Source organism: Athene noctua, chromosome 9 (genome assembly GCF_965140245.1).
Source record: "Athene noctua chromosome 9, bAthNoc1.hap1.1, whole genome shotgun sequence".
Lineage (NCBI taxonomy): Eukaryota > Metazoa > Chordata > Aves > Strigiformes > Strigidae > Athene > Athene noctua.
In genome coordinates this window covers 23080743-23107629 of record NC_134045.1, presented here as the reverse complement: position 1 = coordinate 23107629, position 26887 = coordinate 23080743, and the positions used below count along the sequence as shown (strand labels likewise).

At 36.0% G+C, this 26887-nt stretch overlaps 1 protein-coding gene across 2 annotated transcripts in view; it reads right to left on the bottom strand.

Moving 5' to 3' along the window:
• CDH13 (cadherin 13) overlaps positions 1–26887 on the bottom strand; it is a 515595-nt gene that overhangs the window by 253421 nt on the left and 235287 nt on the right. For both annotated transcript variants that reach the window (XM_074912996.1, XM_074912995.1), the window contains exon 5: positions 21603–21755. In XM_074912996.1, coding sequence (XP_074769097.1) covers positions 21603–21755 — 153 coding nt within the window. The remainder of the gene's footprint in view (positions 1–21602; positions 21756–26887) is intronic.

The window sequence follows — 26887 nt, the reverse complement described above, 5'->3', positions numbered from 1 at the left end:
GTAATGTTAAAATTCTACAATTTTGTAATGTATGAAAAAGTAGCAAACACTTTCCTTTATCTAATAAGAGATCATTTATTTTTAACAGCACTCATAACCTCTGGACATGACTTTCTTCCTAGTCAGATTCCTTGATATTTTTCTGGCACTGACTTGTTAAAGACATGCATTTTCTATAATGATTCGTTATTTAAGTCAAAGCTGAACTAAATTTTAGAGTAGAGACAGAAATTCTGGAACATACACTATACTGTAACTGTCCTACTTCGGCATAAATTTGGATCAGCCTTTTGTACCTTTAACATCTTAGACATTTTTTCCTCTCGCGCGTATGTAAACAAAAGCATTAACAATTAATTTCCCCTGCATGACTGAATGTTAAGTTGCGCAGTATAAGCAAGCCCAGCAGAACTTCAAATCTGTGGACTTTAAAGAATCACTAGAATTCTTCTATTATTAGTACCGTTTTCATTAGGTTTCCCCCAAGCCTCATAATATGATCACAAAATTTTCATTTCAGCGGCCTCTACTGAGTTCTACCACTGCTGCTCCTAACACAGGACATTTGCAGCATTAATTTTACTGCCACTAACATAAATTTCTGTTTTCTTAGGTGGGTTTTTTTGCCCATAGATTCTAACTACTGATCTCCTTACTTAAATTCCCAAAATACAATCCCTCAAACCTCTTACAATCATAAAATATTACAGTGTCAATTGTTTAGTGGGCTTTAACTAAGAGTTCTCTCACACATCATTCTAAGAAATCAGAAGAGGACTTCTTATAATCAAGATATTATTTTTTTCTGATATTAGAGATGCTTACAAATACTCAGTGGAAAAAATCCATCTCTCCTTTTCCACAGTAGCTAATTTATGTCTACTACAGCTTGGCTACTTGTATATATTGGTCCTACTCAACCTATACATGCTTTACTTCTTTACAAGTATTAAAAAAAGACACAGTCTTCACTGGCTGTCCCCTCAGAGGAGATTACAACTCAGAAGATAGCCTGTATTATTCTCAAGAGATAGTTTACACGGTGGGACCTATGGAAGTTAGTCATTCTATACACACCAAAAGCACAATTTCAAACCCATAGAGAGTCACAGAGGATAAATTAGAATGGGTTTTAATCAAAGCCTAATGCAGATGGAATGAAACTGAGCCTCTCGCCAACAAATGAAGCTTTTAAAAATGTATCTGCTACCACATAGACATCAACACGCTCTACAGAGAAGGTCGGTTGTTTCATTACCCCACATGTTGGATCCAGCATCATCCCGAGATTTGAAGTAAAACTGTCCTACTTTTTTCTTTGGATTGAGCACACAGAAAATACTTGGAGCCTGACAAGGACAAAAGCAGTCTCTTGTTAGATGCATCTATGACTCAGTAAAAAGTCTCTCTCAAAAAACAAACAAAACATAGATCTGTTGGTTGTGATAATTTAAACAAAAACATTTGAATACAAATCTACTCCCTGCCCACCGTGTCCAGTTTTAGTACTCGGAGACAGAGAACCTCATTGTACTTCTTGAGCTATGACAGCTTTTTCACCTTGGACTTTACTCATTTCTTTGGGTCAGTTTTTAGTGTTAAGAAAAGCCATACAATGAAAAGACTTCTCATCTTTAGGGAAATCTGCAGGTATCGTTGTTTTCAGGTCTTTTTTCTGTTGCTTATTTCATATTGTTGCCCTGCTGTGTGATAGTGTCTAAAAAACCAGTAGTATATCTCACAGATGTTTTCTGAAAATTCAGATTCCTGATACCATGCTAATTATATTCCACATGGAAAACGGTTTACTTTAGCAAAAAAAAAGATTAATATAAAATTTTGCAGAAGACAAAATTTTGTTAGACAGCTGCAACGCCAAAATTTCCACTCATTGGAACTGTTTTAAGCGGCTATGCTATCTGTTACTGAAACATTCTGCCTTTTTCAGGCTATTTAGCTTTACAAAATAAAGGACTGAGAAAACTGCAGGCCCACAACAAATAAAGCTAATGGAGCAAAGTGTTAGCCTACTTAAAACTGATGAAAAGCAGTAATTTTAGTGCATCACTTTCTCAGCATAAAGAGTCTTTTTAAATACAGCATTATTTATTCATCTATATATTTAGAATAATATTTACCTGTCTTGCATTAACATGGTCATAACCAAATGCCCGATTTGTACATGGAACCATAGCTCTTGGAAACAAGCATTTCATATCATTATATTTGTTGTCTTTGGACAGTTCTAAACAAGGCATGTGAAGGAAAAAATACATGAGGAAACAAAGAAAATCCTAACAGCCCATTTACATTCCTATATATATGTAGCCACTTCACAATGTTGTAGAAAAGAACCATCTGGAAAACTTTTGGGACATGGAAAAACAGGACAATATTATTATCTTTAACACAAAGTTTCTTATGCTTTTTAAGGTGAAAGAATATATTTTTTGTATTGGAGTAGTATGTCAGACCTTTCTTCTATCTAAAGCCATAAATTTTTTTAATCACAAAGTAAGCTAGACAACTTGCCACCTCATTGCTTGTCAAAGTATCTCACTGCTTTCCCACTGAACGCAAAGATCCTCTGTTTTAACCACGAATACATGCTCATGACTCCTTATGTTTATCAAAACGTGGATGCTAAATTTCAAAATCGTCCCTGATCAGATATAAAAGCAGCCTGGATCAAAGGTTGAAATAAGGGAGTTGTTACGTTTCATGTCAGTCAAATGCCAAAACTTCGCAATCCCTATAACAGACTGTATGGATAAGGGGAAGTTTGGACTCATTTCCAAACATAACAAAAAAAAAAAATTACAATTTGGAAAGGTACTAGATCACATATATATCCCTCCTGATATGTTAACTAACATCAGCTGCTCAGCCTGAGGTCAACACCGTTCATCTTTCCTTAGGAACACATCATTCCTGTTACTGTCGGAGGGTTTGTGCATGATCAGGGAGAAGAAAATAGTGTGATGGCTGCTAGTAAGTAACCACAAAACCAGATTTAAAAGGGACCCGAGTTCATGTATCATGCCACAGTAGCCCCTGTAGTCAATCAGTTCTAAAGGTCTTGTATTAGAATAAAGTACCAATGAAAAACTGAGTGCAGGAAAAACACAGGAAGACTAATTGAATTAGAAGCTGACTGAGGTTAGATGTTCCTGAATGTTTTGTGTTTCATAAAAATGCACTAAGCAATAAAGAACAAAACTAGAATTTGAAAAGCAGAAGGTTCAGCAGTGGATAGCCCAAACAACTGCTTTTTTGATGACCATACAAGACTGACCCCATCCTTTCTGCAGTGTCTTTCCTCGGACTTAGTTGAAGCTTCTTGTAACATCTCATTGACAGTGCTAGAATAATAAAGTCACAGTGCTTGTGCTTGAAACAATCCTGAAATAATCTCTGTTATTTAATAGGATAAAATGCTTGTATTGATCCAATATGTAAGCTGGGAAAGCTCAAAATTTATATTATGTTTCCTCCAAATAACAAAACGTACACCTGGCTTCTCTGAAAACACTTTGCTGGGCTTCCTCATGAAACACTGGTAATTTCTAACATCTTGCAAAAAAATTTTTAAAGTAATGTGACACAAACCTGTATTAAGTCATTCTATGTAAGTTTTCCTCTGAACTAAAAACTATAGATTTCATTTGAGAGTTTATCTTAAAAAATACTGAAACATGCATTAGAAGAAAAGACTTAGACCATTGGACTCCTGTATATATTTTTATTATCTTCTGAATGCATTAAAGAAGCAGTAAAGGTGTTTTGCACCTCACACCACTCACACAAAGCACAATGCTAGTGTGAGCCGTGACATAAGGAGCAGGTCTGATGCATTCCCAAAGAAAGTGCTCAAGTGAGAAGCAAAGGTGAATAGTGGCTAAACAAAAGGTGGGAGCTGAATATAAGTGTGCGTTCACCAAGGGCAGGTCAATAGCTGGGAAAGACAAACTTATCCAAAGTTTCAATGTAGGAATACTTTGAACTTAATCCAGTGAGAAGAAATGCGGTGGATAGAACACTGTGGTACCATGGTACAAGTACCTAGTAGTAGAGATAACAGCAGCTTCATTTGCAATGAACAGGAGGTACGAGGCATTCGTGCTCCAGAAAAGCTGGAAAAGATGTTAAGCTTGAGAAGACTAGGACCTGGATGAGGGATGCAAGGATCAAATCCTTTTGTAGTTATAACGGAAGAAGATCTGAAAGGCTTGGACATGGCAAGTGTATGTGTGGCAAGCAGAAAAGATGACAGTATTGGGTTGACTTGAAAAAGGATGGTTGAGTTGTCTATTTTGACAGGAAGATGCAACGATTATTTCTAAATTGGCAGCAAGACACCCAGGAGGGCATGTCAAACAAACATTTTGATATCGAACTTCATCAAGAGAGAGGTCAGGATAGAGACGGAGCTATCAGTGGATATATATAATTGGAAGTCAAAGGAGGAGACAAGGGGTGCAGAGACAGAAAGTGGTCAAGACAGCCCAGGGAAAATCCCAGAGAAAGGAGATCCATCAGAAGAGATGCTGACAGAACAGCCAGAGATAATACACAATCAGAAAAAGATTAATTCATGAAAGATGAGGAACCTGAGATTTACTTATCAGAGTATGATGGACAATGTCAAAAATAGTATCCGTCTCTTAAGGTGAACTAGAATTTTCTTCTCCTATTTTACTAGTACTCTCGTAAAGTCAACCCTGTCCTTAGCAAGGTGGTTGGAAACATCACATATGACATCTACACGGTGATATAATGAACCAGCCTAAACTGTGTCAAGCTTTTAAAAAATAAACACATTTATACATGTCTACTCAGAACAAAAACTTTCAGTGATGTGAAAACAATTACAGTGCATTTCCAAAGTGCCAATACGAGGCACAGTAATTGAAAGCACCATTTAAATAACAATAATATGGATATGAAACATGTACCCATAGTTTACAACAACATGATGTGCTCTATACCATTAACTTTTAATTAACTTCAATTTTGCCACAATTAAACTCAATTAGAGCAGAATGTCTGACATTGCAATTAGCTGTATATAAACACCCCAGTTGGTGTCACATTGAATTAATGTCTCCTGATGGTGGACTCTCTTTCCAAGGATAATGGATTTACCACCATCAGACTGTTAATTGGACCTGGCACCTTCTGTGTTGTATGTATCTGAGACATAACACCAGAACTTAGTTTTCTGAACAACTGTGCTTGTCAGAGCTACACAGATTTCAAATGCAAGTAGCCAAATTCTTTAGTGTACCGTACATTCTGTAATCATTTCCGTATAGAAAAACTCTAAAAATGCGAACAACCCATTTTTCCCATCCCAGATTTTACGTTCATTTTTATACTTATTTGCTCATCAACAACAAAAATTATTATACAGCAAAAAATACCATATATAGAAAAAGAGATCATGTCTATTAGTAAGCATCATTTTTAAGGCAATAAATCACTGCTTGCTAGCAGGTTTTATTTGGAATGATCTATTTCTTCTGTCCTTTTTCACATTAGAAGTTCAATCCTATCTCATGAACAGTCCTATTGAAATTATTTGGGTTTTTTTCTTAATATACTACAGTCTCAATGGGAAGCAGTTATAGAGAGTGGTTAGTCTTAGTTCAGTATCAGACTGTTGTGCAGTTATGCTACCCTGAAGCTGATAGGTATTAAGACAACAACACTATCCCTTCATTGCCAGCCTCACCACTGTTGAGCAATGCATGCATGACTTAAACCACTTGGTGTTAGTCATAAGTCAGCGTTTACTACTAGTAAGTGAGCATTTACTACTAGTAAGTGCACTAGTATCTGACTTTTTTTTTTTTAACCTGACTTATAAACAGGAAATCTGTGAGATTAAGGTGACAGCATAAATGAAGAAAGAAAACTGATCCTAGCACCTTTAAGAAAATGGTTATTTTAATCCTCTGAATTCCCTAACAACTGTTAGAAAAAAAAGATAGAACCAAATCTAACACAACAGAGAAGTGAAACTGAAATACTGGCTTCACAAGGGGAAAAATGAGCATTAACTTCCCTGCATATTTAACCCTAAAAAAGCTGTAGAAAAAAACCTTATACACAGTCATATAAAATACAGAAAGTTGAAAGATAATCTACCACATCTTTCAAAGAGCTAAATCTTGTTTTAAGAGATTCTTGGTAACTAAAAATCTAATACTAAGTGAAATCACTGAGCAGTAGAGTTAGTTAAATACTAAGTGCTTTGGGGGTTTTGTATTTTGAAAATAATGTATGTCAGCTCCAATTTGTAAAGCACCTCTGGCTTCCTTTCCTACCATCCTAATTCCCCCATTTCATTCCTGTTTAGGATAAAACAAACAGCCTGTGCAGAAGCTGGTAAATTCTCCATGCTGCTCACACAGGACAAGTTTTGTGTTATGAAAAGGAAAACAGTCTCATTAATAAGCAGCTTTAATAAACCTAGCTTAAAATTATGCTCATGAGCTTCATAAGTATGTCCTAGCATTCTCTGTGAAAAGATAAAAGAAAATTGACCTGGTGGATGTGACCATAATTACATGCTTCTCAAAACTTTTGGGATTCAGAGCAGAATTCATAATTGGTTCAAATCATACCTTTTAAATTTGTCATAAAATACCATAATTTACGGTGCTGAACAGCAAAAATTAAAATTAAATAGCTAATATCAGCACATTAGCTTCTCACATAATCCAAATGACAATATGAGCGGAAGGAAAGGATCCTTCAACACAGGTGCGGCTTTGAGTCACTGCTGATGCTACATGAGGAGCAGCATCTACTAAATCACTAAAACTACTTCTTTGGGGATTAGAATGTGCTCTTGATGTCTGCAGGGTAAGGTGATTAAAATGTGCATATTTTGCAAGAGCTGCAGAGATCAAAAGGTCAGGTTCTGCCATCATTTCCAATAACATTGGACAATCATATATGGACTGGAAAGGATAAGTGACGGAAATAAAATAAGTGATGACAAAGCCCAGAACAAAACATAAGGAAAGAAGAAAAGGGGAAACTTCATAGCAGGATAGCAAAATACTGCCAGTATTAGGAATAAACATGCTTATAAAATTCTTGGCACTTTATCTGTCATAAGGGAAGGTTCCAGTTTAGTCTCAAATGCAAATGTGCATGCCTGAAGTATCCCTGAGACTGCTAGAACAAAGCGTATATCAATACACTGCAAATACTAATTGTAATTGAATATGCAATGCCCACCCTGTCATTTTAAATACTTTGAGCAGAAACTATTGGGAAAAAATCATTATGTGCTACAGACGGCATTTATTTGTAATTATTTTCAGCGAATCACACCTTCAGTATTTTCAAAAAGAACCCAGTGGAATTTCCTCTGTAAGTGAAAAACTGCAAAAAAATACATCATATCTTTTTTGTTTACTAATTGCTAGCATTCTAAGAGTTTGATTTACAAACAGAAAAAAAGGTTATTGATAGCAGCTTTTATTCACAATACAAACCTTTGTCAAGCCTGTAATCTGACTGCTATACTTTGGGGAAATGACTTGAAGCCTTTCTAAGAGATACAATTTTGCCTTTAATTGCAATTTTAATTCAGAATTCAACTAATCAATTCACTAATCCCACTCACTAGAATTTTGGAGACAACTTGCTTTTCATATTTCAGCCTGGGTGGATCAGCCAAGAATTGACATGGGAAATTATTTATACGCCTGCATCTACAAGTTCAAAGCAGGTGGTGGAGGTAGAAAGCACAGCACTGATCAAAGCTACCAATAACGAAACAGAATAAAATTAAATGCATATCCTCAAACACCTCAATTCCTTTAAAGCATTTTCTTTAATAAACACGTTGCAAATATCAATTGCAAGTAGGTTTAATGGAAACTGAGTATCACTGTCATTAGATGACTTAGTAGCTTGAAATTAATAGTGAATGTTAATTTTGCAATTTAAAACTTAAAAAAAAAAAAAAAAAGCAATGTGTTTGTCAAATTGATTTGTTAATATATTAAAGGTTAAAAATGCAGTTGCAGTCTTCTGCTTCCGTACAGTCACATCTGTGTTCTGCAAAGCTGAATGACGAGTAAATTACATATTTGGAGAAACAGTTTGCTGGCTCTTACAGCCCATAAAGATAGCAGATTGTGCTTTAATTTGCTGGTTTCATGTACAGCAGATCCACCACTCAATAAGGTCAACGTCATTACATACACCCTGTGGAAGATCTCACAGCACCAATTTTCACATCCCAAGATTTGGACTTGGAAACACTTTAGGCCTGACAAAGTGTTTCTGTAACTTCAGTACTGAAGTTGCTGGTTTTTTCTCCCAGTCTCTATGGGAAGCTCTAGATTTCTGACTGAGACAACGACTGCAGCCTTCTCTGAGGAAAAACTCCAGCTGCTGGGAGTAAAGCCTTCATACCTGTGACTCCCAAGGCTCTTTCTTGAATGAAACTCACATCTCTCTGTATACAGTGGGGGGCCTTTGTCACACTGATCGTGGGGAAACTAGAAGCTCTGATGGAATGGCTAACTAGTAGGGTATTCTTCTGTATCAAATGGTTTCTTTGCTCTTTAGAGGGGAAAATGTAAAATACAATAAAGTTGCATAGCATTACGGGAATATATGTTATTTTTACAATTTCTTTACTCCTTTTTTTTGTCCTCTCCACTAGGTTTCCCTAGCAGCAAGAAAAAAATGGAAGTTTTTTTGCAAATTGTTTTAGACAACAAGAAAAACAGGTAGTTTAAAACTGTCATGGTTGTCCTCCCTTTTAGTAACTTTCAAGTAGAAAATCATAATTCTGTTATTTAACGCTATTAAACCATCTAAAACTAATGGAAATATAACAAGAGTACATTGCTTTACTTGTTCCCATCCACAAATAAAATCTGTAATCTGTATTCATATCACCTGTTTATTATGTATACATAATACGTTTAAGAAATACATAGAATAATAAAGCCTTAAATAGATAATAGATATTGTCAATGCATTGCATTCAGATATCTGAATTACCATTATATAAAATAAATACTAAGAATAACGCCAGAGCAAAGGTTGGGAAGAATTCTACAAAGACAAACTCTCTAATTTGAAAATATAAATTGCAAATACAACTGCACAGAAAGGCACACTATAACACATGCTAATGACAAAAACTATAAGAAATGATAATTAATATTTCTCCAAGCCTTTCATCCATATAACTGTTTCAGACAGATTTCTTCTGGCTCTATACCACCTTCTCCAATATTTTACCCATGTGCTTTCCCTTGCAGAAACCTTCAGTCCCAACCAGACTGTTTTATGACCCTCTACATTTTAGTATTGGAAGATCAGAAGAGATCGAAGCAGAACATTTACCAGCCCCTGCTCCTGCTGCCAGCAGTCTAACAAGTTCAGACAAAATGTTTCAAATATGATAGAAATGCTTTGAGAAAAATGTCCTTATGGGGTAACTTCAATAGGATCAGGATCACAGTTAATCCTTGTAAACTTTTAGTCACAAAGCTGCATGAGTTTTGTCAGTAACTACTGAGACCTGTTCTAGCCTCTAAAGAGAAATTATGAACAAAGTATCTCAACACAAAAAGATCCATCATGTGAGTTTACATGAACGATAGAAACAAATTATCTGCTGAAAAATCTTAAACTTAAGTCACGTCTTTTGTTAATGAGCTACTAGAAAATAAAAAAATAAAGACAATAACATATATATAGATTCATTTTAAGGAATATGTCTAATAATTAGTAATGACCTGAGTAAACCAGGACAAATACAGTAAGACTTTCATAATTTACATGTTAACAAAATGATGCCACATAAATTTCCATATTAAAGTCTCTTCACACAGCACTCTCTAAATATTTATGTGTAGTCTCCTACACCTCTCACTCATTTGCTATGATGTATTGAAAAAGATCTAAAGAAAGAAAAATGTGCATATAGAAGAATCACCTGTTTCCCATGAACGTCTTCACCACAAAAGACTAATAAAAGGAAAAATGGAGATTCTCACAGCTCTGCTTGCAATGTTTAGCATTTCTAACTCTTACATTTTTATGAGTTCCATTCCAGTTAGTAGTTTTCTTGAAGTTGCACCTATCGAGTCCTGTCATACTTTTCTTTTAAAAAGATAAATATATAACTGCCAAAAAGAACAAAAATGTTCAGATGATGTGGATCAAAAAAAGCCCAGAAGCCACGTTAAAAGGAACTCAAGGCATCAGTCAAACTCTCACACAAGTTCTGGGGCTCTGACACATTTTGAATTCTTGGGACAGGTAACATTTCAGATGGTGAGAGTAGGATCCCTAAGGTTCAGAATGACTGCAGTCTCCACAAATAACTTCGAAATACTATAATTAAGAAATAATGATAGTGCAGTAGCAATTTCATGCTGTCAAGCGTGGAAACAAGATTTCCATTTGACGGCAATAGAAGCGAGATTTGAGTGGAATAGACAAAGTAGTTGTATGAAAATCTGTTAGGATATGCTAAGGTTTATGATATCATATATTTGTGTTTATGCACTGATACATACTTTTGAACATATTTGTAGATATTTAATCGAAGTATAGCAGAGAAGCAACCTGCATGCACACATATATGCAACAGACTGAAGGGCAGCTGTATTTTTTTCAAAGTGAGTTTGCATATAAATTAGTCTCTTATTGTTTGATTGGTAAATGTTATCAGTCAAAAGGATATTCACAAGACGCGGATTTTCTTGCATTATATTTCCTGTAAACACTACAGAGTTCATCTGTGATACAAGAGGAAAATGGATTCTATTTATGCGCATGCAGCATCAGTTAATTTGTTACCTTAGGTCTAGCTGTAGGGCCAAGTTGTGCTGCTAGAGTCACCCATTACACACTACGGAAGAATAGTTAATTGCCATCAGTGTGGGAACAGACAGATAGCTAATATATAGGGGGGGGGGGGAAGGTGGAGGAGTGGGAGATGACCCACAAAGGTTTCTAATTTCATTTCCACAGACTAAAATTTAAAATTTTACTATCATCCACCTACAACTGGTCATCTGCTTCATCCATGGGCCTGAGAAACAGATGAATCCTGCAGTGGACTTCAATTTTAAAAAGTCAAAAAGCTTTGAATGTGACACAGGCAAGTGGATCCTGAACTCCAATAACTTTTTTTTTTTTCCAAATTTCTTTTTGCAACAGAAAGTAATTATTATATCATTTCAATAATGGAGACTTCATGGTTCATACTGCCACTTTTCCTCAAAGTCTCCTACAGACATGGAAAAAATACACAACATCGAACATGCTATAGTAGGGGGCCTATGAAACAATTGCATTATATTAGGACTCCTAAACCTTGCTGCAAGAAGAAGCAGATGCAGAAAGACTGGATTGTGAAGAAAACTTAACTGCGTATTCAACTAGACCATGATACTTAAATGATGAGATTTGTTGTAGCCTAATTCCCTCTAATGATGTTAGAGAAACACGTGCAATGGAACACAGAATTCAAATTGAATCATTGAAGCATGCTTATTTCTTAATTTTATACAAATTATTTTTGCATATTTTGCAAAAATGTCATGCCATTCCACATTAATTAAAACTTCTGCATAAAAATTACAAACCTGTTTAGTGTTTTTGCCAAAAACCCACATATATACAATTTAAAAATTATGACCCACTATCCTACAATAATTTTACAGAGATCAATTATTAAAGCCACAGTTCTGAAGTCACAGAACTAATTATTGTATCAGGTGTTCTGTGATACAGCTCCCTTTTTGAGGCTGACCACTTTTAAGCAGACCACAATTCCAGCATTGACAGAATTAAGTATTAGAATTACTTCTAACAAGCTAAATGCTAAGAATTTCCAGCCAATCATATACTTCTTAAATTAATATCCATAATTTGATGGAAGAGATATGTAGTATAAAAAACATTAGAATGGAAACAGAACTCAATTTTTCACTGAAATTTCTTAGCATCATATATTAACTACCTAGGCTGTTTCATAAAAAGTGAAGAAAAGCTATGGTCATGTAGTAAGTTATCCAAAGCCAAGAATTTCCAGAACACAGGTTTCTAAAGGAACGTATTTATGACACAGCAGATTAGAATGGATAAAGCAGTACAGCTTTTGCAAAGACAGTGGGAAGGTTCTATACAATAACAAAACAAATTTATGCTTAGATGATGGTTATGCATAACCCTAGCCACACTATTCATAAAGAGCATAAAAGAGGTCAGTATGTCTGAATATGGAATTGCAAAGAGTGTAAGAAAAGTGTAAGTGAATGACATAAAACATCAAGACAGACAGGGGGAGTAGAAAGGTTATGGAACAAAGTTAAAAGTGCAAGGGAAAAAAAGATGCAAGAAAGTGGAAAATGAAAAGGAGATTGCAGGAGAGGATAAGACAGGTAATATGATTTTCTTCAGGTACATAAAGAACAAGAGGTCAGAAAGGAGACTGTAGGTCCTCTAGCTGCAGACAGGAAATTATTGACAAAAAAAATATAATAAATATAATGAATTCATTGCTTTAGTTCTCAAAAAAAAAAAAAAAAAAAAAAAGAGAGAGAAAAGAATAAGATAGTTATTAAAGACCATACCTCAGTTTTCATTAAAAAAAGAAGCTATAGACTGTGATGGAGCCACATTTCCAAGATAAAGAAATAGCCATAGAAGTCAAGGTCTTTCCAAGGAATTAGAACATTAAGATTCTGAATTTTCTCCAAATATCTAAATAAGACAGACTTCTTTATTGGCAGAAACAATAGATATGGAGATTTGAGCAACCCAACTGCGAAAATTTCTGTATCGTATTCTGAATGTTACTAATGGACTAGGAAAAGCTTAGTGTCACAAATTAGCAAGTAAGGCCAGCTGCTCAAGACTTTGACTTGAGCCATAAAAAGGTACTTTATTTAAAAAACACACACGGCAACATTTTTGCATGCTTAGCAAAGGATCGAGAAGCTTAGAATTTGAGAACTTTCTCCAGGAAAAAAAAAAAAAAAAAAGAGAGATGAAATAGAACCCTCCTTGCCATTGATAAAGGCAAGATTAATAGTCTGTACTTAATCTATGGTTAGCTGGCAGAATGCCAGCATATCAAACTGTGTTCAAGAAAAGTTTTTGAGCAGGAAAAAATTTCCTAACCCAGCTGTTTGACACTAACTGAAAAAAACGTTCTTATCTTTCCACTAAACTTCTGAGCTGCAGCTTTGTGTACATGAGCGTAATCAGGCACATCCGAGTACACAAATGTGTACAAAAATGTGGTAAATTGCCCGGAACTAGGATACACACAGTAACGGGTAGTGCAGACTCAAGTTGTAGGAGCTCACCTAGTCCTTTCTCTCCCCTCCATTCAGAGCTGACATGCCCTTGCTGGGGAGGATAACCCATCAGCAGCCTGTGAAACTGCTGTCACGTCCATCACTGCATAAGGCCGGGAACAATTACGAGTGTTTGCAAGGCAAGACTCCTGACTTTCGCTGTAGGAAAACATGAGGTCTGGGGAAAGGGCAAAGCATCTTCCTAACTATTTATGCTGCACCAAGACCAGTGAGCCTTCAGCAAGATATTTTGAGGGTTGCTATAATACAAACAGACAAGGAAATGAAACAAACTGATCATGCTAAAGAGTGAAGTATCATGATGACATTTAAATGCCTTCAAATGCAATTATTATGTAACAACAGAAGTAGTTTCACAGACTATTAACGTGACATAAATCGTATTAGTCTCCTCTTCTTTTACTGAGCACGTCATTATTCTTTCCAGGAACGGTGTTCTATTAAAAAATAATTATAATAAAAAATAAACAAACAAAACCATGAAACCAAATTTTGTGTCATTTATTACTGTCTCAGTAAACTCCAATTTTTCTTTATTCCTTACTGCTGTGCATTTCCACCTCCCACTCTTCAATGAGAAAATACTAATTTTGCCTGGTGTTTGGAGTCTGCATTATTTTTAGCATGGAAATCCAAGCCCACTACCTTGTCTTGACAGTTATAGGTTATAAACAAACCTTTGTCAGTTTGTCCCTTTAATGAAACTTTACTCCGTTCCTCCTACAAATGATGACCGTGCTGGTGAACAGCAGGAACGTCAAAGCCATGCAAGCAGTTAGATCTAAGCATAAAGCATATGCCCTCCAACAAAACTAACTGTTGACTTTTGTAAGCTTTCCACATAAATGATATGAGGATGCTAGTGGCTTCTGAAATGAATCACAGTGCCCTGCTGATATCTCATAACATTAAGATCCACAATATGTACTGAATAGACTATTTACAGTAAAAATGAACAAGATATGGTAAATTAGAGAGTTTATATTAAATAGATATCTTGTTCCCCCAAGAAATAATGGGAAAATATACATAAAAATAACATGAGTTTTAACTTCATTTCTTGTCAAGTTTTCTTTTTATCCCATAAACCAACCTTGGGAGAGAAAGAGATATTTCCAGTAACTGGAAATCCCATTTATATCCCAGCTGCATAAGCAATTATTTAAATCATACTTTTAAGAAACGTGACTCTACATAAAATTTATATGCTCAAATATTTGATTTATCCACACAGTTATGGTCACCACCTTATTTTTGACCTCGGTAAACAATCAATGCCAAACAAGTTCCCCATGAATTCAGGAGTCTGCCCACACAGATCTCATCAAAGAATCTAGATCTTTGTTTCTGCTGGGTTTGTTCCTGTTGCTGCATTTCTGCTTCCAGGTTCAATGAAATATCTGTTAATACTTAACCTTGCCATTTCATAATCTCAATGGAAAAAAAATATTAAAGAAATACTAATTATCTTTTAACAAACAATACCTGGTTTTCTCCAATTTCTGACATACTAAAAAAAAAAAAAAAAAAAAAAAGCCTTCTATGTCTAAATCAATTTGTTACAGAACAGGAAGCAACAATTTTTTGACTAATCCATCAGTCTTAGTTTTTAGATGAAAAGTGGATTTTTAGGTTGACAGATTCATTTACTTCACCCTTTCCCTACACAAGTAAAAGCAGTGCTAAGTTTTGAACAATGTCAGAAGCAAAATTTAGTACCAAGCTGGTACTGTCAGAACAAAGAACAAGTTTCCATAAGATTCATAGTGTCCTCTATAGCATAATGGTATTTTATGGACAGATGTTTTATTGAAGATTATAAACACCAACATTTGCTTGTTAATGAGAGACAAAGAGACATACAGAGCCTCATATCAAGCACCCGAAATTCATTCGAGGCATCTCAGCCAAGTTGCCCTGGAATAAAGGTCTTGCTGGGGAATGAGATTAGTGTAACCGATGGAGATCACGTGCACACTACATCAACCTAACACCCCGTCAGCAATACTGAAACTGCTCCAAAACTTTTGGCCACAGTGAAAGTTTCAGTAAGAGTAACGACAGAGTAACATTACGCCCAGAGCAGACTATCTGCTTGTATCTTCAAGACTTGTTGAAGTAGAAGGGATTCTGATATAAAAGTACTGATTTCCTCCTTCCTATGGGAAAAACCCTATATTGGAATAATATAGGTGTTACTGAGTTTCAACGTGAATTGACCAACGTCTAATGCTACGCCTGATGCTGTGCCAACACAGGTTTATAGAAATTATAGTATGTGACTATTACATGAACAGGAGTGCAGCTGCTGAGCGGTAAGTCTCTGTGCTAGGTTAAGATTATTATGCTTACCTCAGGATATGGAGCAGCCTGCAGTTCCTTGATGTGCAGCCATGACAGAGGCTGCCTGTGGTTTTCTGAGATCTTACCTCCAGCAATTAATTATTTTTAGCATTCAGAGTGATGAATTTCCCTCTTTTGCATAGGCATTATCATCAGCTTGCTTACTGAGAAGAGCTAAATTTCAAGTAACGCTGCCACACAACCACCTAATGGCACTTTCTCAGTCACTCTTCATTTCTTTCTCTGTGGTCAAAATATGAAAATAATTCAAAACAGTTCCCCTGAATTTACCTAGTGCCCTAACATGTGAACTCATCGATGGATATACGTATAAACACAGACATAAAAGAAAAAAACATAAAGTCTCATAGACTCTCGACATATACATGTGTAACACAATGTACAGGAGACATTTCTACTGCCAGAATTTTCAACTGTATGTCAATTGATGTAATTACAGCTCATTTATATAAATAAGTTTCTAGCTGATTAATAATCATATCCAATAGCTGCAAAAGAACTCTTTTTTTTTTCTTTTTTAGGGCAACTTTTTTTTTTTTTTTGCCTTGTGAAATAATCAGGATTCCTCCCTGAAAGTTTCTACTCTGCCATTATTCAAACTTTTTTTGATGCAATAGATGCAGTTTGGGTTTGGGAGCACCAGTATTTTAACAGGTTTTCTCTACGTATTACTGATGCTTCAATTAGATCAAGCACATTTTACTGAAATTTACATCCCTACAAGACCAAGTCCCTCTTCCCATGGAAGGCTGAGAGCCTTTTTTTTTTTTTTTTTTCTCCGGATATTGGTGGGAGATAAATTAGGCCTGACATGCCCCAGCTTTAGCTCAAAGCAGAGCAGATCACCTCCACTTCAGACAATTCTGCCAGCGCAGATAACCAAGATTAAAATACAGTTTAGACCAGCCTTGAAGTTGGAAGCAAGTTTGTGGTTTTCCTTCCCAAAGAGAAGCAAGCTTCTGTGTGCTGTCTATATATCTCCACAGTGCACATTGCAGAAATTCAGTAGCAGGGTATGATAAATCATTCTGAAAAGGATGTGGCTGCACTAAAATGGACTTACACAGAAGACAAATTCGTTCTTCTGTACAGGATAAATTACAGCTGTTCTCTTCTAGTTTTTGCTACAGTAATACTTTAAGTATCTGCAAAAAATGTGTTTAAGTACTTAGAACTCTTTCTCACAAAATATTCTTTGGAACCTGACCAAGCTAGTTTTCCTCATAATTGTGAAGAATTTCCATTATTGGTTCCGTGTTAAGCACAGACAGAGTCCACGAGGACTCCAGCATCACCCTAAATGTTTGTCTCAGTCACAGAAACAACAGTCTCGTGTAACCCACACTGAAGCATTTCACACTAGAGATTTGGTCGCTGTTGCCTCATCTGAATTCTGTAGCCTGTTCTCAGTATACTTGTCATCCAACATGTAGAAACAATACTACATAGGACAAATACTCCTAATTTGTTTTTCAGTCCCGTTAACATACGTTTTCTAAATATCTCAGTCTGTCACTACCAGTTGCAAGGCATCCTTTCACAGAAGTGTGATCTGTCATTATAAAAAAGCTGAAAGCTGATTTCACACCTCTAATTGTTAAGTATTTTCTAAAGCAAATAAAGCTCTTTACTTAAAAAATAATTAAAACTAACTCTTCATTAACAGCTCAAATTGCCTAGGTAAATTTGGTCACAGCTCTAATTTGCACACTGTCGCTGAATAGTTTTATCGAGCCTCTTCATTTCATGCTTGCAAAGGATCACCTTCTGATTATTTCTCTTCCACACGTATTTACGCTTGGCAAGCAGTTATGAAAAAAAAAACCAAACTAATCAATGATGGCAACATCCTTTAAGATCTGGAGGCCCAACTGAAAGCCCCCCATTGACTGGTTGGCAATTTGCCACTGATGCTTAAGGAGTTACATGCAGTGGTTAAGTGATGGGAAATTACACATTCAACTTCATTACAACTTCAGGCTTTGTCCTATACCCAAGGAATCCCCAACCAAAATCTCAATGTCTAAGCAAAATCTTAACTGTAAAAAGTTAAAGGAGTACTGTTCACATTTCTTCTAAGCCTACCTTACTTTTAGTGAAGAACAAAGCACACTTCTTCAGGATTTTTGTCATCTTGGACATGATAATCAATATATACAACTCTTCCTGCTTTTACTGGCATGAAAGCATTCTGCCTATGAATACATTATCTATGTAAATGTAAGGTTTTGAAAATGACCTCAGTGTTTTGAATTAACAGATTACCCCGTAGTCGTGTTTTTCAGTCAGTCCTCACTGACCCTCCATTCAGACATTTCCCAGTTCACTAGTCTTTTATCAACACGTAACACAACTAGAATTCCAACTTCATTGGAATCCATTAGTTCTATTATTGCAGCTCTTTTCAGAAGCACTTGATTTTGTTTGCAAGTAAGAAGTCAATAATATTTCTGCTCTTCTTGAATTCAAAAAGACTGGGTCCAATATGAACTCAGATTAATGGCAATTTTTGGATGGGGTGTACCTCACTGATTTGGACTAGAAAATCCATTTTAAGTCTCCCCACAAAGTACCTTCATCTGTTTTTACACATCTACATTTTCAATACTAAATAAATGATTTGCCATTGCTTGAAATGTCCAACTAGTGTTATTCATCCTGAGAGAAAACCAAAGACATTATTTTTGAGAGTATTTGTACAACTGAACACCTTTTGCTCCCACTAAATAGGGGCTCTAGGCTACCTGCTTATCTCACCAACCCAGAAGAAATTCAGTAATATGCCCATATTCTAGTTAAGCCTCTTCTTCAGAGCATCATTTATTAGTTTCATCAACAGGCTGTAGCAAGACCCAAAATAAAACCATGTCATGTAAATCCACTGGTTTACTCTGACCCAGAGAATCCCTATCAGGATGCTCTTTATCAAACCTCTTTAGAAGACAAAACGAATTACTACACACTTTTCTGAAACAGTCTGTCTTTGCTGGGCATAACAACATCCTTACATCCTCTTCTTCATAAACGGCTTTCACTTAAAACTGAAGCTGACTGACCTTTTCTGTCCTTTAAAGAGGCACCCCACAAAGTTACAGGGAAAAAGACACCATCTACCTTTCCCATTGCAAATGTGATTTCATTAGAGGAGTTCTATACACATAAGAAAAAAAAAAAAAATTACTAACGGCTAATGTCAGTGTTGTGGCTTGTGGACTTTTGCTGTCTCACCCAGCCTCCTCTGGCAAAGTTTCATTTTCTCAATAGAAACCATCCCATTTTCAAATGTGCAGGTGATTATGTCAGAAATACTACGACAAATAATCACACCAACATTAGTATTTTGGTGGAATTTCATATATTTGTCCATTTTTTAACAATTTAACTGGTTTCATTAAAAAATTAACTCATAAATCCATCAAATGAGTCTGTTCCAGAGGGGGTGGGGTGTCATTAACGTAGCTGCCTTACCTTCCTCTTGCCAGTTTGAGTTTCTTTTACTAACAAAACTGAAACTCCTCTGAGAACAGAACTGCCGTGCAAACAGGCTGCACCAAATAGACTGGCAGGCCCTAACCCTCAGATAGATTTTTTTCACTCTATTTTAAAATGTTTTCTATCTTTTATTAATAATAAAATATTTTAAAATAAACGGTAGAGGGGATTAACTCAGTTTAATCACATTTCTCTTGTAATGAATATACAGAGAAACTCCCATAGGTTTTTTTTTTTGTTATTCCTCCAGAAGAAAGAGGGCAGTAAAAAGCAGAATTTCAGTCAATGAAAGGAACAACAAAAAAATATTTATAATAGATTAAATATTCTTGGCTAATTTAAAACATTTTGAGGTACACAGTAAAATCTGCAAAGTTCTATGAAATACTGTGATCACTGAAGCTCTATTTCATGCCCTAGTCACATTTTTTTCATCTTCATCTCTTGAGTATATATGCACTAAGCCTAGGAAATAAATCAGTGCTCATGCACAGCAGCCCTCTGTGTAGCTGGAAGGATTCAAACAGGTTTCATCTTTTTATCCTTGTCCCACCACTGAATGTATACTAGATAGCATGATGGCTTGCAAAGAACTTGTGCTTTTTCTTAGAGATCTATTCTTTCCTTGTTTGCCCTTTGCTTTGAACTTCTCCTTTCAGGACAGCAATACTGGGCGGGGGGGGAGCTCAAACAAAAGCAGAAAACAAAAACACTTTTGAGAGAAATTTAAGGGTCTTTCATGTAATTCGTCTTTTGGTGTACCAAGGAAATCAGGGGAAAAATCCTGCTGCCTTCCCGACACCATGATACATCTTTATTGGAAAACAATGGGCTGGAGTCAGAGGCAGACTAATCAAGTTGAGGGTTCTCCTGCAGAACTTTTCAACTACATTTTGCACAACAGGATGCCAGTGAGCATGCTGAGCAGAGTGCTATATAACAGGTTAGAAAGCACTACAGCCTATTAGGATATACATTCACGTTGCTCTGGATAATCTACACTGCGCTATTTGTATATAGCTTGCATTGCTTCAGAAAGGCTCCTCGAGGGAAATGTTTTTGTCTTAATTTAAGGGTATACTTTGCCAGATCAGATAGGAGAGCCATTTGTGGTTTGATGCATTAGGTTGAAAAGACTACTATGATTTTGCAGCAAAAAAAAATATTCAGGGTTTATACTGAACACATTAAGGTGGAAAGCCACTGATAAAATAAGAAACAGCTGGTAAATGAAGACAAGGAACAGTGTTAAAAAGAGAAACTGCAATGTTTTTCTTTTAAGAAGGACACCAGTAACTACCATAAATCCTATGTGAGTGGTTAACATACATTTCACTGTAGACCCAGATGAGAAATAGATGTTTAAGTGTTGAAAACCAACATATGGTAAATTTTAGCAGTGCTGTTAGAGCTAGTATGACTAGTCATCTAACTGGCAAGCTCTTCCAGCATTGAAACTACACGTATCAGTTACTACACAGCAGAAAACAAAACAAAGAGGTCAGGAACGTCAGACAGAAGTGTCACCAGAGCCTGTTCCCCACAGGGGCTGGAGCACTGCGCTCCCTGCTACACGAGGATACGGATGTCAGTCCCCCGTGCTGGGGCAGAAGTGGCAACGTGCAAATGTACCAACCATGAAGCATTTTGAATTCTGCTGCTCACAAAGTAGCCAGATACAATTTATCTGACAGCACGTTTTAAGAGATGGATAGAAAAGATGATTTGTCAGATGCTCTATTTATACTATGCATTTCAGGACATCATGGTGCAGTTACTTTGCAGATTTCAGAAATCATTTGTTAGAATTTCAGTGGGGAGAAACATAGCATTTATTGACAAGACAAGGAATCTTCAGTAAAATCTTTGTGGGAGACATACATCTGACAGATGTATCTGCTAACATTTTCATATTAAAAAAATCTTCTTTATCTCTATTAAAAGATATCCATTACTAAAAATGGAGTTGAATAGCGTATTCCATTGACAGCTTGACAATAAAGAAGAAAGAGTATAACCATGTAGTACCTTAGTGGCAACTTCCCAAAAAGACCTTCTTTTGTCCAAACATAATTTTGTATTCACAATCAAATGCATACACGATGTTCAGACAGTAATTCTACTAAAGATAAATGACAGAAATTACATGCAGAAAGCAGAGTAGAGTTTTGATTGAATGTAAAAATAAACACATTTACTATTTCCGAAGGACAAACGTTTCTTCTGGAAATCTTATAAGACAGTAGCCGCAATTTAGTCTTCAATAACTGCAGTCCTTTCAAAAGCAAATACACATTTAAAAAAAAAAAAAAAAAAAAAAGGTATTATAAACATAGAGGCAGCGATTCTATTGCTACAAGTACTCACCTCATAATTGGCAATTGCTTCTCTATCAAGGGCTCGGGTCACGGAGACATCCCCACTGATCTCATTGATTCTAAAAATTCCTTTTGGCTCTTGATCTACTCCCTTACCAGAGAGTCGAAACTTTGCTCCCTCTGTCACTTCACTGGTGATGACCTGCATGACACAAAACAAGAAGTTACAGGACATATTATAAAATCTTCTAAAATAATTCTAAAATTACATAAACCATTTGATCTTTAATCTAATGCCGAGGTATATTGCCTGCCAATAATATATCATTATAAAACGTTGTTATTGGTAATACACAATTTATAACTATAAAATACAGTTAGAATCATTCAGAAAAAAACTGTTAAATTCTTATGTTAAACCCCAGAAAAGCTACTTGTGTCCTTAGCCAGTTCCTATCTTATCTTTACTGTCTTCTAGTTCACTACTTAAAATTTCTATTATTCCATTGCTACAGTATTCATTCTATGTCTACAATTTGACATCAACTTAACTAAAAAAAACCAAAAAACAGCTACAGACTTACAAAAAAAGAGACATATTGCATTGAGTGGCATAAAGCATACTTATTTCACAACAACCCTTACAATACCAGATAGCCATCACACATTATTTTCCAATTAGTCAGTCCTTTTTATTAGTCATCATAAAGTCATTACAAAATAGACTACTTTCAGGTGGTTTCCCACCCTCCCCTCCCTTCTACAGTCATCCTTTCCCAGGATTTTAAACCAAGGGAAAAAACTCCTCATGAAAATATTTGGGTATCCTGCCCAGAGCTCTGCTTAGTCACACAGTTGGAATTCCTCCACGTGTGCGTATGGAAACTCCTTGTTACTACCACTACCTTGTTTCCCCATAATAAAAAAAAAAACAAACAAAAAAAAAAAAAAAACCAACAAAAAAAAGACACAAAAAAACCCCAAAAACCCTAAAAATCCTATTTCAAGGCAGTCTCACATTAGGAACAGTAGCATATGCAAATTTGCAGAGCTACACAACGTTTGATATAAGCTACATGCTTTGCAAATTTGTATTTGTACACCAGAATCTAGAAGGATTATAAATTAATCTTGCCCTTTAAGGCTGACAATCTTGCCAAGCCATTCCTTCCCTCTGCCGTTTCATGTTCTTTTGTTTCTAGCAATTTTATATCGTTAGTATTTGCACAGAAACTGTAAGTCAAATATTTATATGCTGGTCTGAATTACAGCTCAGGAAGAAGAAGGGAAAAAAGTGGCCTTAGAAATTTGGACCTGCTCCCATTTTGAGATAATAAATATGCAGGGTGTTTAACAATGTTCCTGAGGAAATACGTGTTTGGTGCCCTATTTCTGCGGGTTCAGCAATGCTGGTTTGCAGATTATTGGGCAGTTAGATTTTGACTAAACTCCATAATCATTATTCCTTTATTTTAATTGAGAAAATAATTGCCACAAGTTGTGAAACAGGAAACGCGCATTTTCAGAGATAAAGTTTCAATTCTCAAACCCTTTGGGGAACGGAGAAATTTTAAAGTAAAAACCTGTTTCACCTTTTTTTTTTTTTTTTTTCCTCCTTCCAAATCAGAAACACTAATGGATGAAGTTTTCTTCTCATGTATTTTTGAGCATGTCATGCCAAAGCACAGAGGCAGACAACACTGCAGGTGACAAAAGGGCAAAGTAACTTTGTAACTTCAAGTTTTGTGATGAAACCAAAACTTAATGGTTCCCACTGAAAAGTTACCTGCTGTTCGATTCATTTTTTGACCAATCTCTGGTGGTTTTTACATCAAGCCTAAAAATACGTGTTTTTCTTAACATAAAGTTATGCTTACAATTTTGCAACGTCATGACCATTGCTCACTTTTGTAGGGAAAAGCTTAATTGATCATCTTCTGCCTTGACTTGTGAGACTTATTTACAAGACAAGTGCACCTTCCCATCTAATATAAGAACAGTACTTTGAAAGGCGTGAAGTCAGCCACAAGCCAGCACAAAAATCTCATTCAGAGATGTCTACACAACTGCCATTTCCACCATGGCCATCCAACATTACCTAATTGTTCATGACAAATTTAAGATGCAGTACAGGTGCAATGCCCCACTTGTAACAAGCCACAGAAAGAAAGCAAAACAAATAACCAGCTGTGCAAAGGAATTTATCTGAAAAATTCCAGATAATCATATACAGATCTTTCTCCACACTAAAAATGCAGAAGTGACATAATAATACTAGTAATAAGGCTCCCTGCAAGCCTCACTGGAGGGAAAATTTCCTCTCAGCTCCGAATCTGGCAAAGATCTTAACCTTGAGTTTGATGACAAGAGATGCCAATGTGGTACCCAAAAGATTTGTACTCCTGGGGGCTATGACACGTCCCGTATCTCGTCCTCACTCTAGCTATCGACCATTCTTTGGCTTATACTGAATAAGACCAACAGTTACCAGACAGCAGAGTGTTTTTCTAAATGACTGGATGTGTCCATTCAGGTTCTTTAAAGCTTCAGGAAGCAGTCACATTCATGATGCAAGTACGGGCAGACCCTTCTCTCCTATCTATTTACCCATCTGTGCATTTAGTTATTGCATGGCAACTTATGCTTGACATAGTAATAAGAAGCCTAGGTTAGAAATGCTTCACGTACCACTGCATCATTTCTTCAAGAACGTTGGTGATCACAAAAAAAAAAGTAATTTTCAGAAGCATGATTCTTTAAAATGTTTAATTAACCACAAGATGGAGCTACATACTCCCAGGAATGTAAGGAAGAACATTAACATCTCCTAATTAAGATGCTTATATAATGGCTGCATAGTTCAAAGAAAGTGCATTTCCCAGTTCACACTAAGCTCAGTACAATGAAAAGTTTAATAAAAATCAGGCTTAATTTGCCATATGGTTTGGTGCTTCAACAAGAGCAAGGAAGAAAGAATAGGAGGATTGTCTGACATCTCCTCTGGCAAGACTGCTATTCTGACTACTGTCATAAACACAGCACTGTTCATATGAAAATTTCCTAGCTTACAATGTATTTACAGAATGATGCTTTCCCAATTTACCGGCTGAGAAAAACAAGGCCAGATTATTTCTGCTGGAATGTTTACTCTGGAATGTCATTTTTACATTTCTAAAATACGTAAATTACTTTCCCACAGTTACTACTACCTGAAGCCCAGACAGAAACACTTATTTCCATAATTTGTTCACAGCTTTAGGAACTTCAGTGCAGGTTCTAATACCGAAATGTCTACACCATATGACAGTGGCTATGTGTCGCATATAAAGACTCTTCACATTCTTAGGAAATGGTCCAGTTAAGGTAGCACAGACCTAAGCACCCACCTACTGAGAATATGGATAAGGCAGGCATACTTTAACCGGTCTCCCAATTTCTACCTATTTCTTTTTCTATTGTTGTGTTCTCACAATTCAGAAGGGCCTTGACATTGCATGGGCAGATGGCATAGACGAAATAGATGTCAGCTGAGTATCCCGCAATAATATAGATTCTTGAAGGCTATTTCCTCACCCAGGACCCAAAGAACAGTATTAAATGTAGACATAGACATTACTCACTTCCCCACACCTGATAACACTTTCCTATGTCAAGGGTGCATTGGAGAAGAAATGTATTGAAAACTTGAAAACCAAAGTGATCCATGCTAGCCTTGTCAGGAACACGTATCTAGCACACAAGACAAACCTTTTTTTTTTTTTTTTTTTTTTTTTTCAAAAAGGCAATGACTGTACAATTCTAACTACTTTTCAACTAAAAGACACTTTCAAGAAAACAGAATGTTATTTAGCTGACAGGATCTGCTTTTTGCTGAGCCATGGCCAAAACATATTTACCAAATGCTATTTTTCAGCTGACATTATGTATCCCTTCCAGCTAAACTCATTTCAGCAATGTGATTCCCCTGTTGTTACGGGTTTATCGCAAAAGTAAATCAGAGTGTTCTCAAGAGAAGAGGAGAAATAGAAGTACAAAAAGCGCACTGTCCCCAGAGAGATACCTCACAGTTCTGCAACCCCAGCAAATCTGTCCTTAACAGCACCATGCTAGTTTACCCGTTTCATTCTTTAAGAAGTGTTTGCCTCAACCACCTCCATAATTTCTTAGTTCTGGGCGCTATCTGAATTGAGAGATGCATCGTAGTAGTTTCAGTTTTTAGAAAAAAAATCCCACCCTCAGACAGAATATTTGGTTCATACCCCAGTACGGTATGAACTGTCTTTCGGTATTACGTATCTGTACGGTATTACACAGGCTTTCTCATGTGGTGTTTATTTTTGGGGGTATTGTTTGTTTTGGGTGTTTTCCCTCTCCCCTAGCCTCCTAGGAAGGAAATTTATCCATGGAGTATTTAGAGATGACCTGTTTTTTCATTTAATCACTATGTTCCACAAGAGCAAAATAACGGTTTAGGCCCATTGTTTAGATATCATATAAATATTTAAACAGACACTTCCTGTCCTGCCATACTGACAATCGCTCTCTACAGTCAAAGGCTCCATCTGCTCTGAACCGAATCAGTCTTTCAACTAAAACAATTGCCAAATATTCCTATCATTATTCAAAAGCACTAACCAACAGAAACTGCTTCTTTATTATAAGCTTAATATACAAAAAACTGTGGTTAGAAAGCAGTTTATACAATTTGCTGAGTTCAATAATTTATTAAATCTATTGGTTCTCAATAACTCTATCTTCATTAATTAAATACTAGATAAACTAGTTAATCATGGGAACCAAATTCTGCTCTTTGACAAAGCGAGACATGCTGGCCAAAAATGACCTTTGCTTTCTCTCTGACTAGGACTTTCTTCAGAATTCATTCAATATACGAGTGATTGCCAGGAACATCCGGGTGATTTATTCACATGAGTAATGGTAACAGAAATTATAAAGCTTCTCTAAGTGACTATGGCCTTTGTTCGTGGTAATTGGGGATAAACCCAACGCACTATATATGACAGTATGTATTTTAGGTAACGCTTTTTTCTTGTTCATAAATGTAGTAAGCCTTGCTATTAGCTTCATTATATTATCAAAACACATCTGAACAAATGCCCATTCAGTATGTTATGCAAAACACAACCTAAGGTAATAGACAAGTATGAACAATATTTGAAAAATTCAAGTAAGCAACAGAACAAAACTTGAGCAATTAAAGATACTTATGCAATATAATAATGCAGGCAATATCATAGTCCTAAATTTCAGAACATTTCCAGACCAGTTTTCAATCTCCAGCCTATGTATGAGGCAAGATTTTCAAAGCTGTAT